General features: G+C 58.0%; 1 protein-coding gene across 1 annotated transcript in view; it reads left to right on the top strand.

Annotated features, from left to right (window-relative positions):
- Positions 1-9,205: 9,205 nt before the first annotated feature.
- The window catches only part of GLP1R (glucagon like peptide 1 receptor), a 34,492-nt gene continuing 25,452 nt past the window's right edge, over positions 9,206-18,245 (top strand). The window contains exons 1-3 of the mRNA XM_080664944.1: positions 9,206-9,340; positions 16,882-16,978; positions 17,602-17,709. Of these exons, the coding sequence (XP_080521070.1) occupies positions 9,263-9,340; positions 16,882-16,978; positions 17,602-17,709 (283 nt within the window). The 5' untranslated portion in view covers positions 9,206-9,262. The remainder of the gene's footprint in view (positions 9,341-16,881; positions 16,979-17,601; positions 17,710-18,245) is intronic.

Below are 18,245 nucleotides of genomic sequence, written 5' to 3'. Positions count from 1 at the left end.
TTGTTTGCCATCCCGTTTGGCAAATGAGCCAGAAACCGGAGCGTGGCTGAGTGCATTAGGAACCAGGGCTTTCGGGAGGGGAGGAACTGGTCGTGACCTGGCCTGGGGAGGGGAAAGCTTGTAATGGATGGGTCCTTGGGAAATGTCACCCGCCGGGCGAATCGAGAGGTCAGAACACAACCACAGAGAGGACTCCCACTTCCCCTAAGGCCGGTCTCCAATTCTGAAGCATGACACTGTCACACGTCAGACAGGATTGAGGAATGGCCAGAGATGGCTGGAAACTTCTGGGCCGTGAGCCTGTGGAGGTGGAGGAGACATCTGCAGGGTCCGTCCTGATGGCTGTGGCCGCTTCAGCCCGGCTCCTGGTGGGACCTGTGAGGCCTGGGGGCCGGGATGCCTGCCGAGCCCACACTCAGACAACCAAGGCGATGGTGCAGGTTAATGGGCAGGGGCGGCCTGGAACTTTCTGACTGTCTGTTTGGCGTTGGTTTCCTATGATTCAGGAGAAGGGAGTGGGTGGGCTCTCACATTCCCTTTATGCAGAACTGAGGGGGTGACCTGGTCCAGTCAGAGTGTCTAGCTCCCGGAGGAGGGTCAGGCTGTTGCTGGTCCGCCCGCCCTGCCTGCTGGTTGCTCCTTGCCATGGGGGACTCTGAGGAGGCTCTGCAGTGACCTTGACACAGCCCTGGAGGTGGCCCTCGCTCCTGAGAGCAGTGGCAGCGTCCCCCCACACTCCGGCCCCGTCTCCTCCCAGGCCTGGGAAGCCTGGGCGGGCTGGGCTGTGCGAGGGGAGCAGCTGGGACAGCTTCCCAGGAGGAGGCTGCCTGCCGTGGCGGTTAGCTGTCAGTCCGATGACCCCTCTCATGTTAGACTCAGGCTGGCGTTGGTTTCCAATCTCATTTTGGTCACAGCGGCTTTGTGAAAGTGCACAGCGAGAAGCCAGTGTGATGCACCCTTTTCATCAGATGTCCAGGCGCGTGAGGTTTGGCACAGTTTCTCTTTTCCTGCAGAGCTGTAACTCTGAGAAGGGACAATGTGGGTCTGCCGTAACCACTCCCTCCCCAGCCCGCTCCTCTCCAGAGGCAAAGGCTGCCAGGTGGGGCAGCCAGGAGGACCGTAGGGAGAGCCATGTGAGTAAGAAGGAAGGGTCTGCCCTCCAGACCCAGGAGCCATGCCCCACAGACCCCGAGCCCCTTCCTACACTGTCATTCACTGTCAGAGGAGAGGGGATCATGGGAGGAGTCGGGCCCAGGAAGGGGCCCTGTTCACCTCATGGCAGCTACAAAGAGGGGACCATCAGAAGCTCTCTCCTTGGATGGACTAGCCCTGCCCCCTGACAGACGCAGGGGCGTCGCCAGCTGCGTTTGTGAGGGGAGCTAGCTGCCGTGACAAACAGCTCCCAAATCTCGGCAGCTCAACACGATGAATTACAGGAACCTGCCCCATGTGGTCGGTCATTCAGGACCCAGGCTCCTCTGTCTTGTGGTTCCAGAGTCCCTGGGGGCCTCGGAGGTGTCCACGGGAGCCTTAGGGGGCCTTCGGTGTCCAGCTGGAAGATGGAAAGGAGAGGGTGTAGAGGACTGTGTGTGAGGCTTCCTGGGCCCAGCTTGGGAACCTCTGTCAATTTCCTACACGTTCCATTGGTCACTAAGCATCAAGGGAGCCTGGGAGATGTGGTCTGGGTGTGTTAGGGGTTGAGTTGTATCTTTTACTTTTCTTAAAATTAGTTTCAGAGAGGAAGGGAGAGGGAGAGAGAGATAGAAGCATCAATAATGAGAGAGAATCATTGATTGGCTGCCTCCTGCACACCTCTCTACTAGGGATCAAGCCAGCAACTTGGGCATGTGCCCTGACCAGGAATCGAACCATGACCTCCTGGTTCATAGGTCAACGCTCAACCACTGAGCCAGGCCGGCCGGGCCCAAAAAGATATCTTGAAGTCCAAACTCCCAGTAACTTAGAATGTGACCTTGTTTGGAAACAGGGTCTCTATAGAAGTAATTGAATTAAAATGAGGTCATTAGGGTGGGCCCTAATCCCAAATGACTGGCACCCTTATCCAAAAGGGAGAGTTGGACACAGAAGGACATGCAGAGGGCAGACATGTGAAGACAGAGGTCAGTTAGCGAGGAGTTAGAGGGCAGCCATGAGCCCAGGAACCCCAGAGGCCAGAGCTGGGAGAGGGGCTGGGACAGACCATGCACGGCCTTGGTCTCGCAAGGAGCCAGCCTGCTGACACCCTGATTTCCGGCTTCTGGCTCCCAGAGCTGAGACGATGCATGTCCCTGTTTGTCACCTGGCTTGAGGTACTTCGTCACAGCAGCCCCAGGAAACCAGCCGCACAGCTGTGTGTCAGCCTGTGGGAGCGTTCAGCCAGCTCAGCCACACAGTCTTCCTGTCAAAGGAAGAGAGGAGGCAGCTCTTAGGCCCCTCCTGGTGCCTCCCTGGTTCTGCACGCTTGCAACTCTGCCCCCGGGTTTTCTCTCACCTTAAAATGAGGTCTCCTACGTGGAGAAGGGAGAGGGACTTTGCTCTTTTCACCTTAAAGTTTTTCTCTTCCTTGGTCCAGAGGGCCAAACCCTGCCTACTCCTCGCTCACTGACCTCAAGCACATCCCTGACTCTGCGGGACTTGGTTTCCCTCTCTGTGAAGTGGAAGCAGTCCCCTCCTCTCAACAGAGGAGCCAGGCATGAAAGGGATGCGTGACACTTTGGAAATATGGCGGCTGCATTCACCTGAGACAGAAGTAATCAGTGTAGCTCGAGGCTGTAAATCCTCCCCAGCTGGCTGCCCAGAGCTGGACCGGACCCAGCACCTGGGAAACGGGGCTGGACAGCGAGCGGCACAGTGACGGTGGTACCACATAGGAAGGGCCTCTTTGGTCCAGCCAGCCTCCTCCCTCCCCCAGCGCCGGGCTGGGCTGTAGCCACCTGGGTGGGAAGGGATGCACTGAGCCAGCCCCTGGCCCTGCTGAGACCTGGGGCAGCTGGTGCAATCACAGCTGGGGAGACGGAGGGCCGGGATGACAGTGGTGTGGGCGCTGCCATTTACTGAGGGCTGCTGTGTGCCAGGCTCTGGGGGTTACATCTAGGCTCTCTTGGGCCATTTGAAACCCTCTGGGATCCAGGCTTTGTGCTTCAGGATCCTCAGAACAATGGAGATTAAATGATGCCACTTCACAACCCAGAAGCTCTGGGTCAGGGGCAAAGGGCGGATCAGAGTGGAGAAGCAGCAGTCTGAGGGTGAAGCCTGTGCCTAGAGGGCCATCCTCCATAGACACACAGCTGGCCCCCGGAGTTGCTGGCAGCCTGGTTCTCCTGGCACAAGGCAGTTTCCGGGCCCACTCCTGGGCCTCTGCCATCACCCAGCAGCAGGTCTTCTGGTTCTAGGGGTGACAACTGGGGTGGTTGGGGCGGGGGCTGGTGAGCATTAATGAAGCAACACTCACGTGGCTCCTAGGACAGTGCCTGGCTGAAGGCAGGGGCTCAGTAAATGTGACCTTTCTTATTACCCCAGTTCACAGATGGTCAGACTGAGGCTCAGAGATGTTCAGTGAGCAAATGAAGTGGATTTGAACCCAAGACTGATGTGTGTAAGTGTGTGTGTGTGTTCCCATATGTGTTTATATTCAGCTAAAAGATGTTGGCTCTTTCCCCATCTAGTCTCCCAGAAGAGGGATGTGATCTTCACTTTCAGAAAATAAACACATTCAAAAGAACTTGGAGCTTGGAAAGGAACCCAAGCTATATGGTCAAGAGACACCGGTCTCCCCCTTCCCCTCCCCTTTCTTCTCCCCGCCTCGCCCTCTGCCTCTGTTCTCTCCACCTCCCCTCTCCCTCCCTCTCTATCTTCCCTGAGTGAAAGGTTCTGTCCCCCACCCACTGGCCAGGTCTCCCTACTGAGGAGAGCGGATTCCTTAACCAGGGACAAAGGAGGGTGGGTGACCTGCCAGGGACTGTCTCCGAGGGCCAGCTTTGTGGCATCTTTTCCCCAGCTCACAGCAGCTGCTCCCCTTCCCATTCCTGAAGCCAATCTGAAAACCAAGTTTTCTGAATGGAAGCTGAAGGGCCCCACTTTAGGCGGGTGAGGAGCAGGACCCAGGGCTCTGGGCTGCAGAGGAGGCACGGGGAGGTGCTCCCGAGATAGGCCGGCATCCTCTGCGCTGCCACAGGCCCAGGGGAACCCGGGCACTGCCACAGCCTGGCGGGCAGGTGGCCTGGGCTGCTCTTCATCCCTGAGCTCTGGTCTCCTCCATAAAATGGGCACATCCCCTGAGGGGGTCAGGGCACAGCAAGCTCCCAGCAGCGCCCAGCTCAGGGTGGGGCTCAGGAAGTGGTCACTATGTTTTTGCGCATGGCTGTTGTTGGTTCAGGAACTGGTATTCTATCTGTTCAAATGTCTTTGCTTATGGAGCGTCTGCCCTCCTTTCTGGCTTGTCTTAGTCCATGTGGGCTGCTACAACAAAATCCACCGACTGAGGGGCTTATAAACAACTACACGCTTTCTCACTGTTCTGGAGGCAGGAAGGCCAAGATCACGGCAGCAGCAGGCTTGCTGTCTGGTCTGAGCCCACTTTCTGCGCCACTGGTGGCTGTTCTTCCTGTCCTCGCAGGTGGGAGGGCCGGGGAGTCCCTGGGCACCAGTCCCATTCACAAGGGCTCTGCCCTCACGTGGATTGGGTGCCACAAACATTCAGACCATCGCAGGGCCAGAGCTCGGGGCCCTGCGCACAGTGTGGAGAGGACAGGACGGGACTCCCCAGCACATCTGTCCTCTCTCCCAGCGCATCCTCCTTCTGATACTTTTCTTAGCACCTGCCATGGACCCTGGATAGACACACTTCCATTGGGACAAATGTCATGGAGCACCTGCTACGTGCCAGGCCTGGGCTGAGGCTGGATGGCCAGGGGAGAAGGCAGAAACATCTCCCCTCCGGAGCTCAGGGTCTAGTGAAGGAAAGTCATAAGGGGACGGCGACAGGACACGGTAAGTGCCTTGGTTCATTCCACTCGGTGTTTTGAACAAGAGTCGCCGAGCACCTCGCATGTGCCAAGCATGGCACTGGGTGCTGTGGGCACAGAGATGAGTAAAACAAGACCCCTATTTGGGGAAACCAAGGAATTTGCCAGCAAACACTCAAGAGGTTCCAACATGCCTAGACGGCAGTAAGCACAGGGCCCGGGCCCTGAGGAATTGAAGGAGGGGAAGGACTCACGGAACACTCCCAGGTGGGGTTGACCCCTCCACTGAGGCTCTGAGGGTGGAGGAGAACTGTGTTTAGGCGAGCCTTCCAGGGTGCTTGTGGCTGACAAGAGCCCCTATCTGCCTCTCCAAGGTTTCTTAAGGGGGGCTGCCTGAGCTGGGTCCTGAAGCCTGAGTAGGAGCTCAGGCAGGCGGGGTGGGTGAGGACACTTCAAAAAGAAGGGGCCACGCTGCAAGAAGTTGGAAGGGAAGCTGCGGGCAGAGCCAAGCTGATTCCTTAGCTGCTAATGAGTTTGGAGGACTTGGTCCTGGGTAGTGGAACCAGTGGACAGGTGGAGGGATGAGGGCAGGGGAGGGTTTTAGAACGCAGATCCTCCAGGAGACCAGGTAAGGAGGGAGGGAGAGCAGGCAGGTGGCAGAAGAAAGGGGTCAGACCTTGGGCCCACTCTGAAGCTCCCTTACCTTATACGCTGGGGAGACAGTGCTGCCGCGTGTCAATGCACCTTCTCCAGCAGCCCTAGGGCATGTGCACTCCCCCCCCCCCCCCCCCCGCCAGGCAGGGCACCCGGCATCGCCCAGCATACCCAAGACAGAACTGGAAGGTCTGCGAACATTGGGCACTTACTGGGTACAGGCCTGTGCCAGTTCTGAAACAGCCTGTGGCCACTTGGAGCCTAACTGATGCAGAGACAGGGATAATCCCGGGTGGCTCCCGCTCAGATAGAGGCGGCGGCATGGCAGACGCAGAGGCTTTGGACCCCAGGTGCTGAAGGAGAGGCTGAGTAATCTGCCCCCCGTGTCTCTGGGCTCAGGGGCCACCCCCATCCCTGGGTGCTCTCAGATGCCCACCGAATTCAGCTGGGCTCTCCCAGGAACAAGCCCTGAGAGGAGGACTGGAGGCAAGCGCTTTATTTTTGTTTGGGAGGGGCCCCCAGGAAGCACGGCTGCGCAGCCTTGGAAAGTGAGACGTGAGACAGGCGGGAAGGAAGCCACGAGCAGGTGCGTTCCTGAGCAGGCTCCCGCTGCCGGGGCGTCGGGGAGACTGTGGGACCCACCTGAGCTGTCTGATCCCGTGGTGAGGAGCTGGGCACTTATCGATGCACTCCTGTCCCTTCATGCTTGAGAGTGCTCCGAGGGGAACACAGGGCTCTCCTCCCAGTCAGAGAAAGCCCTGGCCGAGGGCGGATGGTCTTCCAAGTGCGGAGGGAGGCTTCTGAGCGTCTGCTGGCCATGACTGTAACTGCAGTCTGCGTGGTGCCAGGTCACTGTGTGAGGCCCCCTCCTGCATGAGGGTAGCTGCTCCCTGAGGACAGACTTTGTGGTCGGGGTGGGGCCTCGTTCAGTGTTCAGTAGACACTTAGGAATAGAAGTAATTTGGAGGTTGATAAGCTCTTAGTGAAGACCTAGCTCTGTCTGAATACTTTTCTAGCCTCCTATCTTCCTGTCCTCTCCTCTCCTCGCCTCCACCCTGGCAGAGTGGAGCCTGCAAATTGTTCTCAATAGCCAGCTATCTCTCTCTAACTGTCTCTGTCTATCCATCTATCCATCCACCTATCCACCCACCTATCCACCCACCTATCCACCCACCTATCCATCCACCTATCCATCCACCTATGCATCCACCTATCCATCCACCTATCCACCCACCTATCCATCCACCTATGCATCCACCTATCCATCTAGATAGATGTACACTTGGCCCTGAACATCAGAGTTGAACTGCACAGGTCCACTTACGTGTGGATTTCCCCCCATAACTATACCATTGGCCTCCCCGATCCCCAAGTTTCCCATTTGCAGATTCAACCAACAGCAGGTAGAAATTCGCAGTTTTGATCTGTGGTTGGGAAGCATGGATGTGGAGCGCGGACTGTAAGCATCATTCTGCTCCATTGTATATGAGACCTCTAGCATCCAGGGATTTGGGCATCCTTGGGAGTCCTGGAGTGAATTCAAGGGGCGCAGATACCAGGGAACGATGAGAGTTTGAGGGGAGGCAAAAGTTACTTACACGTGGATTTTTTTACTTTGAGGGTGTCAGCACCCCAGACCCTTCTGGTTCAAGGATCAACTGTATTTGCCTTCCTTTAGAGCAGTGGTTCTCAACCTTCCTAATGCGCGACCCTTTAATACAGTTCCTCATGTTGTGGTGACCCCCAACCATGAAATTATTTTCGTTGCTACTTCATAACTGTAATTTTGCTACTGTTATGGAATCGTAATGTAAATATCTGTGTTTTCCGATGGTCGCGACCTACAGGTTGAGAACCGCTAGCAGGGTCGCCTAAGACCATCGGAAAACACAGATATTTACATTACGATTCCATAACAGTAGCAAAATTACAGTTATGAAGTAGCAACGAAAATAATTTCATGGTTGGGGGTCACCACAACATGAGGAACTGTATTAAAGGGTCGCGGCATTAAAAAGGTTGCGAACTACTGCTTTAGAGTAATAAAAGCCCCAATATTTAACCTTGCCAGTGACTGCCTGGAATAAAAGGCACTTTTCCCAGCCCCTTCGACTGCCCAGGTGTCTTAAGTCCTGGCCAATGGCTGGGTCTGGCAACTGCGGCTCTCAGGGTGTCCTTGCCGAAGGACCCTTCCCTTCCTGCCTGCTGCCTGAGTGTGGATGTCAGGCTGGGGCCGGGCCGGGGCAGAGCAGCCCCTTGGAGCATTAGGTGGGAGCTGTGGACCAGGAGAAGGTGCAGCCAGGAGAGCCCGGGGCTGGTGATCAGCAGCCACGCTCCAGCCCTGCCCCGAACTCCAGCCTCGCTTTTAGGACATAGCCCTTCATCGCCATTGTTGTTTGGGGTCTTCTGTCCTGTGTAGCTGAACAAACACCCTAAGTGACACCCAGAGGTGACTGTTAGACCGACTTCAGGGAAGAGGAGGGAGTGAAGGACTCCCGGGCGGTGGAGGCAGAACTTGCTGGAGAGGAGATCCCTCTGGCGGAATGGGGCCACTGGCTGTCTCTGTTCCCCTCCTGCCCCCATCCCTCCTCCAACCCTCCCCTCCTCTCCCAGCCTCTACATCCCCCCTCCCCCTTCCCCTCCCTCCTCCCCTAGATCGGGCCTCCTCTGGGCTTTAAGTTCTGTTCTCTCCCCAGGAGCTACTCCAACAGAACCTCTTTCCCTTTGGAGTGTTCCAGCCAGACATGCCCCAGGGCAGGTCCAGGGCTGAGTGCTGCTCCCTTGCCCTCCCCAAAGGTGGCATCCCAGTTCTTTTGGTGGTGGTGGTGGTGGTGGTGGGTGTGTGTTGTGGGGGTAGGGGTCCCCTTTTCCCACCCCTCGTGGGCATTAGGGAATGGGATCAGTGCCTGCTCAGCCCTTACTCCCACCCCCGCCCCACCCCTGGCCCGCACTATGTTTGGAGGTGTGTGGGGGGGTAAAATACGGGGAGACGACGCAGGGGTCCCAGGGAGCAGCCATGGGCCCACGTTATCACGGGACACTGAGGTCTGAGAGCCCCCGATTCAGAGCGGGCCGTGGGGGCTGCAGGAGTGGGGGGCCCCCCGGACTTCCCCAGCAGCAGGGCTCCACACCCTTCCTTCTCGCCCTCTCCTCCCCCAAGCCCAGACATCCCAGGGCGCCCTTCGGGACAGAGGTGGGGAGAGGGGCGGCCTTGGAAGGAGGCACCCCTCGGAGTGGGTCTGTCCTCCTAGTCACTCGCAGCTCTTGGGGTTACACTTTCCGGGAGGGATCTGCGGGCGGGGTGACCTTGGACGAGTCCCACGCGCTCCGCAGGTCCAGTTTCCTCTGGGTGTCGGAGAGGTGGGGCTGGTTTGGCTTTCCTTAGCCGGGGTCCCTGGGAGGAAGTCCGGGTGCGTGGGTGTCGCTGGGGGCGCAGGGCCCAGCATCCCCCCGGTCCCGGACTGACTGAGCGCGCGGCGGGGCTGCGGAGTGCCGGCTGCGGGAAAGAAGGCCGGGGACCCGCTGGCCCCTCCCGCGGGCGGGGCGCCCCGCGCCGGCTCCTCCCCGCGCCGCCCGCCCGCCCGCCGGCCGGGCTCAGTCGCCGGTTCCGCAGGTGGCAGCGATGGCCCGGTCCTGAGCCCGCCATGGCCGGCGCCCCCGGGCCGCTCCGCCTGGCGCTGCTGCTGCTCGGGGCGGTGGGCAGGGCCGGCCCCCGCCCCCAGGTGAGCCCCGCGGGGAAGTGGGGGCGCGGGCGGGTCCCGGCAGGGGCGGCGGGACTTAGAAGAAACTCCGCGACCGCAGGGGAAGGGAGCAGGAGCTCAGGGAGCAGGGACTGCGGAGCTGGTCCGGGGCTGGGCGGACGGGGTGGCCTGGCCGGGGCGACCCTCCCCGCGCCGCGCCCGCTTCCCGGCCGCCCGGGCCCCTCTGCGAGGCGCCAGCTGCCCCACGGCCGCCGGGCGCTGACTTGGCACCGCGTCTCCCAGACACTTTCCCAACTCCTTCTCCCCGGACCCGGGCCCGCCGCCTGGCTCAGCCAGGCTCGCCCCCTCCCTGGCCTCCGCCTCTCCACTGCGCCCGACCTGGCCCCGCCCCGCTGCGCCCCGACCCCTGCCCGCAGTGCCCACCCCCCAGCTGCCCGCTGGCTGTTCGAAGACCCTGAGACCCTGAGAAGGCTCTGGGGACAGAGGGGCCCGGGTGTGGGCGCCCGGCTGCATGACCCCCGGCCCCCAGCGCAGCCTTTGACTCATTGCCCCTGGGACCCTGCGGCGCTCGTCCTTCCTGGTGACCTCCCAGATGAATTTGTCACATGCACACTCCCCGGCCCCTGCGGCAAGCAGGCTGGAGGCTCCTGGAAGCAGCAGGCCCCCCTCACCAGCCTGAGCCCCCTCTGACCCCCTGGTGGACAACACACACCAGAGCACATCCTGAGCCACACAGACACCTTGGCCTCCTCTCCACCGGGGAGCAGGCCATGGGGAGGAGCTCTGAAGCCCCCTCCATGCTCCCCACTGCCTCCCTGCCTGTCCTGTCTCCAGCCCCGGGCGTGCGGGGCTGTGGTCAGCCTGCATTTGGCAAGGGAGTTTTCCTAAGACGCTGTGAGAAGCTTGAGCAGAGAGGAGGCACAGGCTTGGGTGGCCTGTCCTGTGTCGCAACTGTCTCTTCCATGGCCTCCCATCCTGACCCCCAGACCCGAAGAACCCAGGGCTGCAGGGAGTGCGCCTATACAGGCCTTGGAACTGTCCCAACACAGGTGGGAGGCAGGATGAGGGGCTATTGCCTTGGTGGGGGCCTACTTCACCCCTTAAGAATCCAGATATGGACAGATGTGCCTCCCAGCTAAGGTGCCAGCCCATTTTCAGCCCCAAGTTCCTTTCCAGATGCCCTCTGTGTCCCTATCCCTCAGCCCAGTTACTGCCTCTGGCCATAGGAGATACCCCCCCCGATCCCCCACACGCACACACAGCATCTCCCCCAACCCCTCAGCCAGGCCATGGCTTCCCTGGTGCACTTGGGATCTTTCGGGAGCCAGGACTGCAGGCCCATGACCTGCCTCTCCCTCACCTTCACCTCCTCTCCTGGACGAAGATGGGGTTGGGCTCCATCCTGCTCCAGGCCCGGTGTGTAGACTGGTTTGGATTCAGGGAAGAGGAGAGGTTCTGGAGACTTCCTGTCTTCTCCACAAAGTTCCTTCATTTCCCCAGAGGAGACAGGCTCCTTGAACCTGCCCTTCCTTCTCATCCCCTCATTCCTCAGTCCTGGGCCAAAGTATAAACCCAATATCCTGGGGCCATAGCAAGGTTGGGGGACAGAGAAGGGCAGGGTGAGCCAGGCTCTGAGCAGAGACGGTGCCGTCTCGGGCATGCTCTTGTTGGGGGGCCCCTGAGCATCCCTGGCTACTGTGGATAGGGACTCTGAGATTAGACCGCAATAATTGTGACAACCTCATGCCCTCATATAAGACTTTAAGAAAAGGTAAATTTTACATTCTATTTTCTGTTCATGAGGTTGGCAAGACTAGAGTTACTCCCTCCAGGCCACTGATTGGGCGGAGGGGGGGGGGGGGGTAGAGGGGAGGGGCAGAGCTCAGAAAAGAAAGGTTCCCTGTGTAAGGTGGCCCCGCTGTTCAGGATCAGAGAGGAGCAAGGGGTGCGGGGCTGGTGCCCAGGTGGGACTGAAGGAAGGTCCCAGAGGGAGCTCCGGGTCAGGGCTGGAAGCAGCCCCTGCAGGCAGGGGTGAGCTCTGAAGAAGGGGACCTAGGCTACTCCATTGCTTCTGGCAAGGACCACCCACCCCTGCTCCTGACCTCCCAAGCCCCCTGGGAGGGAGCTGTTCTACTGGGGACGGGGAGGCCTTTGACACCCAAATTAGAACCAGACAAGCCTGGTTCACATATTGAGTCTATCAGCTGGTGATCTTGGATAGGACACCTGGCCGTCCCGAACCTCAGTTTCCTCATCTGTAAATAGGGTATGGAGAGGACGGAGACACTGGCACCCGAGAGCTTAGGTCGCTTGGCAGACTGACCCATTTGTCCTCGGGAATCTGCAAGCCTTCCCTGAGGCAGCAGAGTAGGGCTTGGAGAGGGGCTGTGGAGGCCCGGCTCTGCACCTCAGTGGAGGACGGAGGGAGTCCAGGGTGCACTGCGGTCAGCTGTGGATGTTGTTCTGAGCTAGGCTCACTCCTGGACATGGACCCAGGTGGCTGCCAGGGCAGGAGCAACCAGCAAATCACATCCTGCCCTCTGATGCCTTAGCTGCCACCTGCCTTTATGCAGACTCGTGTGTGTGTGTGTGTGTGTGTGTGTGTGTGTGTGTTAGAGAGATACAGAGACGTAGAAACAGGGAGAGAGAAACTGAGAGACAGACCAGGGGGTGAGGGCTGTATGGGCCTATTTCTCTGTGTGCTTGTACATGGCCCTGAGTGTATGACAGTCTGTTTGTGTGTGTCACTGTGTGTGAAACATCTCAGCATGTGATTGTGTCTGACAGTGTATATGTGTTTGTGACCTCATATGTGATACTGTGTCTGGAAGGTGTGTGTGTGTGTGTGTGTGTGTGTGTGTGTGTGTGTGTGACATCTTAGTGTGTGACTGGCTGACTGCCAGAATGAGTCCGGGTGTGGGTGAGAGACAGAGCACTTGTCACAGAATGTGTGGCTGTGTCTCTGTATGTATGTGTGTGACACTGTGAGTTGAGTTTATGTCAGTCAAGGAACGTGTGTGTGTGTGTGTGTGTGTGTGTGTGTGTCTGTCTTGTGGGCAGTGTCTCAGCAAGTGAGAGACTCTGGGTCATCTCTCGGGAAGTAAGCATGTGTTGACGTGTGTGGTAATGCGTGACAGGGTATCCGTGTGAGGTTGTTGTGCATGTGAGAACGTGTGTGCACTATTCCTTTCCCTACCCTTTCGCTTGTGTATCTGGAGTTCTTAAGACAACAAAAAGGAGGGGTGTCTAAGAGCCAGGGGCTGACAGCCCCACCCCTCCAGGGCACAGGGGCCAGTGATTTGGGCCCTGGGAAGTGGCTAAGGGCCTTGGGGTCCTGGGAGGAGCCTTCGGGGATCAGAGCTGTCTTCCGAGCCCTCTTTCTTCTTTTGGGGGGCCCTCTCCTATTTTTCCCACCTCAGTGGCCCAGAGAGGCAAGGTCTCTTTCCTCCTCCCCTTCAATCAAACCAGTTCCCAGGAAAGAAAAGAATCCGATGCCCTTACTCCCTGGGAGGAATAAAACAGTAGGAGGGATTTTCAGGTTAGCAGCGATTGGCTCAGGGCTCGAGGCTCAGAGCGCCCCTCCACCTCCATCCTTCCTCTCCGCCCCCTTCCTCCTCATGCTGCCCACGCTACAGGGCTTGTACCTCCTGAGGATGCTCACCTGCCTTATCTTGCTGGATCTGTGCAGTAACTCAGAATGATATGCCCATTTTATAGGCGAAGGAACTGAGGCCCCAAAAGATTAAATATGCCCCTTCAGTCACAGCTGAGATTTAAACCAAGAGGCCAGAGGTCCTGGTACTCTGTGACTCCCTGTTCAGGGCTCGCATACCACTCCCTCCTGGCATCCTCTTTCTCACCTCCTGAATCTGAGAGACACCCCCTCCTGTTGTAAACTCCACCCTCATTTGCCCTCACCCCCCTCAGAACGGTCCCATGAAGCCTGGCAAATCCCAATTTTAAAAACTGCCAACCTGGCCCGCACCCAGGCCTGCGGGCCCCTCCCCTCTGCCCTGTACTCTGGGCCAGCTCTGCTGCCCTGTGAGGGGCAGGGGCACCCTCCACTGTGTCCTCTCACCGGCCAGCAGCCCAAGCCCCACTTCTCTGGCTTGGGGCGGGGCCTCATGCCATGGGAGGATACAGTGGGGCTGGGCTGGTGGGCAGGGCCTTGCTCCTCCTCACTGTTCCCTGCCCTTGGACATGGAGTCCCCCGCGTCCCCTCTTGGCTGCTTGATTCTTGGGTGAAAGTATGTTTGTTTCCTGCTTTGGGCAGAGTGCTGATCCTAAAAGTGATGGAGGGGTGGGGCCCAGACTCCCCAGGAAGCCAGGCTGCTTGTTCCACTGCTCCTCCCACAAACAGCAGAAATCCTGAGGCCGTGCTGTTGACCATGCATTCCCTGCCAGGGACCACTCTCAGCATGAACTCACTTATTCCTCACAACAAGCCTGGATGGGGAGGGACTGTTATTATTCCCATTTGCACATGTGAAAACTGAGGCTGGGAGTTTAAATTCTTGCACAAGGTCACAAACAATTTATGGGGGGTTAATTAATTAATTCCATGTCAGGCCCAGGTCTGAGCCCAAAGCCAGGGCTGTTTACCCTCCACGGTGTTACTGAGTCCACCTGAGCACCTGGGTCCGGCTGCCCCGGGTGGCCCCCAGCCCTGCCCCAGGCCATATCCTCAACTCTGTCCAGGTCCCGTTCTGGCCCGGGAATCCTCCTGAACCTCAGTCCAGGCTTTCCTCTGCTCCTGGAGTATCAGTGCCCCTGCTCTGCACCCTGTCCCCGCTGGGCCCTTCTGCTGCAATGCCCTCCCTCCACCCTCGCTAGCCCAGTCTCTCCCCACCCACCCTCCATTCATCCCCAGCTCCCAGTCTCCCGGGGTCTGGAGTCTGTACTGAGCCTGGCCCAGCCTGAGCACGCCCACCACCCCTTCTCTGTCCTGTCCTGCAAAGCAAGGACCCACCCCACCCACAAGTGAAGGGCACAACCTGGCCTGGAGCCTCTCTCAGGCCAGAGCTGGGTCCTACATCTTCGTCTTCCCCAGGCCTGCCCATCCCCCACACCACCACCCAGAGCCTGGCACAGTGTGGCTCCCATAACCCCAGGTGAGGAGAGGCCTGAGGCCCAGTTAATTAGTCCTGGAAGGGGCCACAGGAGGGGTGTGAGCAGTATTTGGAGACCCCAAGCTGGTGCAGGACCCCCGTTGCCAGGGAGCTCTTTCTGAGGGGGACACAGGCCTGTTCTTATTTCTGTGTGTGTGTGTGTGTGTGTGTGTGTGTTCTCATAGCACTTGACTTATTTTTAATTATAATTGACATGATATCAAATTAGTTTCAGGTAAACAACATAGAAATTCAACATTTATTTATCTTCTGACATGATTACCATTGTTACATGGTTGTAACAATACTATTGATTATATTCCCTATGCTGTACATTACATCCTCGGGGCTTATTCCTCTTATAACTGGAGCCCCAGTCTGAGGGGGACACAGCCCTGTCCTCAGGGAGCCCCAGTCTGAGGGGAGACACGACCCTGTCCTCAGGAAGCCCCAGTCTGAGGGGGACACAGCCCTGTCCTCAGGGAGCCCCAGTCTGAGGGGACACAGCCCTGTCCTCAGGGAGCCCCAGTCTGAGGGGGACACAGCCCTGTCCTCAGGGAGCCCCAGTGTGAGGGGGACACAGCCCTGTCCTCAGGGAGCCCCAGTCTGAGGGGACACAGCCCTGTCCTCAGGGAGCCCCCGTCTGAGATAGAGCAGGTGACAGGCTGCCTGCCTCTAAAGCTCCCTAAGGTGGTGGCCAGGCCTTCATGGCCTGACCTTGGCCTTTAACCCCCACCCCACCCCCACCCTGAGGCTTCTGGTCTCCACGGCTGCCTTGTCCCCACTCCCTGGCCCAGATATACCTTCTGCCCCAGTTCCCAGCAGTGACCTTGCTCCCTGCCTGCTCTCCTCCCAGAAGGAGAGGTCAGGGGAAATCTCCCAGCCTCTGCCCTCAGGGCCCCCAGGGCCACCTGCCCCAGCAGCCCCAACAGCCGCTGCTGCAGGCAGGGCCAGAGTTGCAGGAAAGGGATTTGGAGGATGAGGTGGGTCCACCAGGCCTCACTTGTAGCTAAAATCCTGCCACTGCCTTCGCTGTTGTTGAGGTTGATTAAAGAATCGTGTTATTTATTTATAACAATACTATTCAAATACACTTGAACTTTGCCCTCAGAAGAGCTCCATCCTCCAGGTGGCCCATGTGGCCTCAGCACGCTTACTCCAGGAATGTGGCTGGGGCTCAAGCAGGCCTGGTCCCCTCCCTGGGGAACCAGCACATGGTAACCTGTGTCTTTTACGGGCCAGGCCATGTCTTATAAGCCAGGACTCCGCTCCCCTGTGGGCGGGATACTCAGAAACCAGGCCCAGTAAGTGCTTAGAGCACTGCCAGTCAAGGCTGTGAGCTTCCAAAACAAACTATTTTGATTTCAGCACATGTGTCTACTTTTGTAATTTCAAAAAGTGAAATTTGTTTTAAATTATTATATGTAGGGCTCCCTGGTCATTTTGCAACTGCAGCCTCTACATGAGGAATATTTATCATCTTGAGCCTGTTCAGGAAAAAAAGAAGAGAAGAGAAAAGAAAAGAAAATAAGAGAAGAGAAAAGGAAAGAAAAGAAAAGAAAAGAAAAGAAAAGAAACAGAGTCCCAAGACAAACCTAAAGGAAGCACATAAAAAAATGTTTGGAAGGGACCATTCTCACTGGGTGGGTCCATTGGGGTCTCCATGCTAAAAGGCCAGTTCTGTTACCTTATCTGAAAATTGACACTCATATTCCCCTAATCACAGATGGGGGACCCCTCCCGTCACAGGCCTGAGCTCCATGTTCTGGAACTTTCCTGACCCCTTCACACCAGGCCTCAGGGCGCCCCCTCTCCAGCTGACTGAAGCTGAGCTGCACATTTGACCTGTGTTGTTATGTTACAGGGGACACTGGGGAGTGGTGTTGCCTCCCCCACAGGATTGCTTTGTGCAGGAGGGATCGAATTCTCAGCAGTGAACCCCACCACACCTGTGCCCCCCAGGACTCCAGCTGGCCTTAGCTCTGCCCCTTAGGGTGCTGTGTGACCCTGACTGCGTCCCTCTCCCACTCTGGGCCTGTATTTCCCTTCTAGAATGGTTGAAAGTTTGCAGGCTGACGGGGCACTGGGAGCGGAGCCCTTGGCAGTCACAAAGCGTGGGGTTCCCAGGGACTTTCTCCTTGGTGAGGTCAGAGGAGACCATGATTGACACACATCCTCCCCTCCCTTCCCCCCAGGCCTCCCCCAAAGCATCAAGTCAGGAGACACTTGCAGGGCACTGCCACACAGACTGCGCACCAGTCCCTGGGAGGGACAGAGACATAAAAACGTCCCTCTGAAGCGCCACTGGTTCCCTCCCCTTCTCAGACCGCCAGCGCCTGGTGGAGTTCGGGGCTCTAGATCCCCTGGACATCCAGAAACCAAGTGTGTTGGGCGCGGGGGTTAGAAGAGAGGTTGGCTTGAACCAGAGGGGCCCCATTTCTGCCCTCCCCTCAGGGTGCCACCGTGTCCCTCTCGGAGACAGTGCAGAAATGGCGTGAATATCGCCACCAGTGCCAGCGCTTCCTGACTGAGGCTCCACCCCCAGCCACAGGTGAGTCCAGGTGGGGCCCGTTCCTTGGGTGGGCATCCTTTGCCTCTGGGACGCCACATCTGCCCTGTGCTTTGGGGTGTTGTCTTGTTGATGTCTACGCCCCTTGTCCCTGGCTTGGGCCCCTCAGGCCTTTCCATTCTGTGTCCTCAGCACTTCCCGGCCTGTGCAGGGACTGTGGGCCCACCAGCATATTTATAACAATGAATGTTTGGGGGGAAGGCGGGGTTAGGAGACCAAAGGCCTGGTTCAATCACAACGCAGCAACCTTAGGAAGGTGATAACAGCCACGTGAGCTACCATTTCCCCCTCGAATGCAATGTATAAGAATAGTCCTAAGGAGCTTGTTTATTGAGCACTTACTATGCTCCGTTATCTCCATGCCATGCACTATGTGTCCCCACAAAGCCCTGGGGAACCGGGATTACCCCCGTCTTACAGATGAGGGAAGAGGAACATTAAGCAACTTGCTCAAAGTACCACTGCTAAGTGGCCAAGTCTGCTTGCCTGGCAAACAGCAGGTGCTCAGCAGAGGTTCGCAGAGCGCAGGGTCCTGACCCACCAGCCCTGTGGTGGGGAAGTGCCTCAGACAGGCCGGGACTCAGGACTGTTCTCTCTGCACCCAGAATTGTTCTGCAACCGGACCTTCGATGACTATGCCTGCTGGCCAGATGGGCCACCCGGCTCCTTCGTGAATGTCAGCTGCCCCTGGTACCTGCCCTGGGCCAACAGCGGTGAGTCCCCTCCTCTGGTGTGGACCACCCTCCGGTGTCCAGGAGGCTGGGGGTGCAGTTGGGGTGGGGTGCACACTGCTTCCTTTCCACTGGGACACAGCCTTCCTCACCCCAGAAGTTCTTTAGGCCTCCTTCTGGGTAGCCTGCCGGCTTTTCCTTGGGTCGAGGGGGCAGGGGGGACATTGGGTGTAACTGGGCCTGAGGCTGTGCTGGCAGGTGGGGTGGGGGAAGTGTGGGGTCTGACTTAAGGAGAAACGTGGGCCCCTCATCCAGCAGTTAGGAATGGAGCCCGGTGGGAACAGTCCTGGGACATTACCTAGAGGTGCCATTGCTCTGATGTATGTATGCATGTATGTATGTATGCATGTATATGTGCTGGGTGTTGGTAGGTGCCCTGTACCTGGTGGTGGCATGTAGCCACCTCCTAACTCTTCAGGACTTCGCTGGTCAGATGGACCCACTGGGAGCAGTGATGAGGGCATTGGGGAGCTGTCCCTAAGGCCTCCCAGCTCACTCCTGCCTGCAGGGGATGCCCT

This window comes from Plecotus auritus (genome assembly GCF_963455305.1).
Source record: "Plecotus auritus genome assembly, chromosome: 4".
NCBI lineage: Eukaryota > Metazoa > Chordata > Mammalia > Chiroptera > Vespertilionidae > Plecotus > Plecotus auritus.
This window is presented reverse-complemented; position numbering and strand designations above follow the sequence as displayed.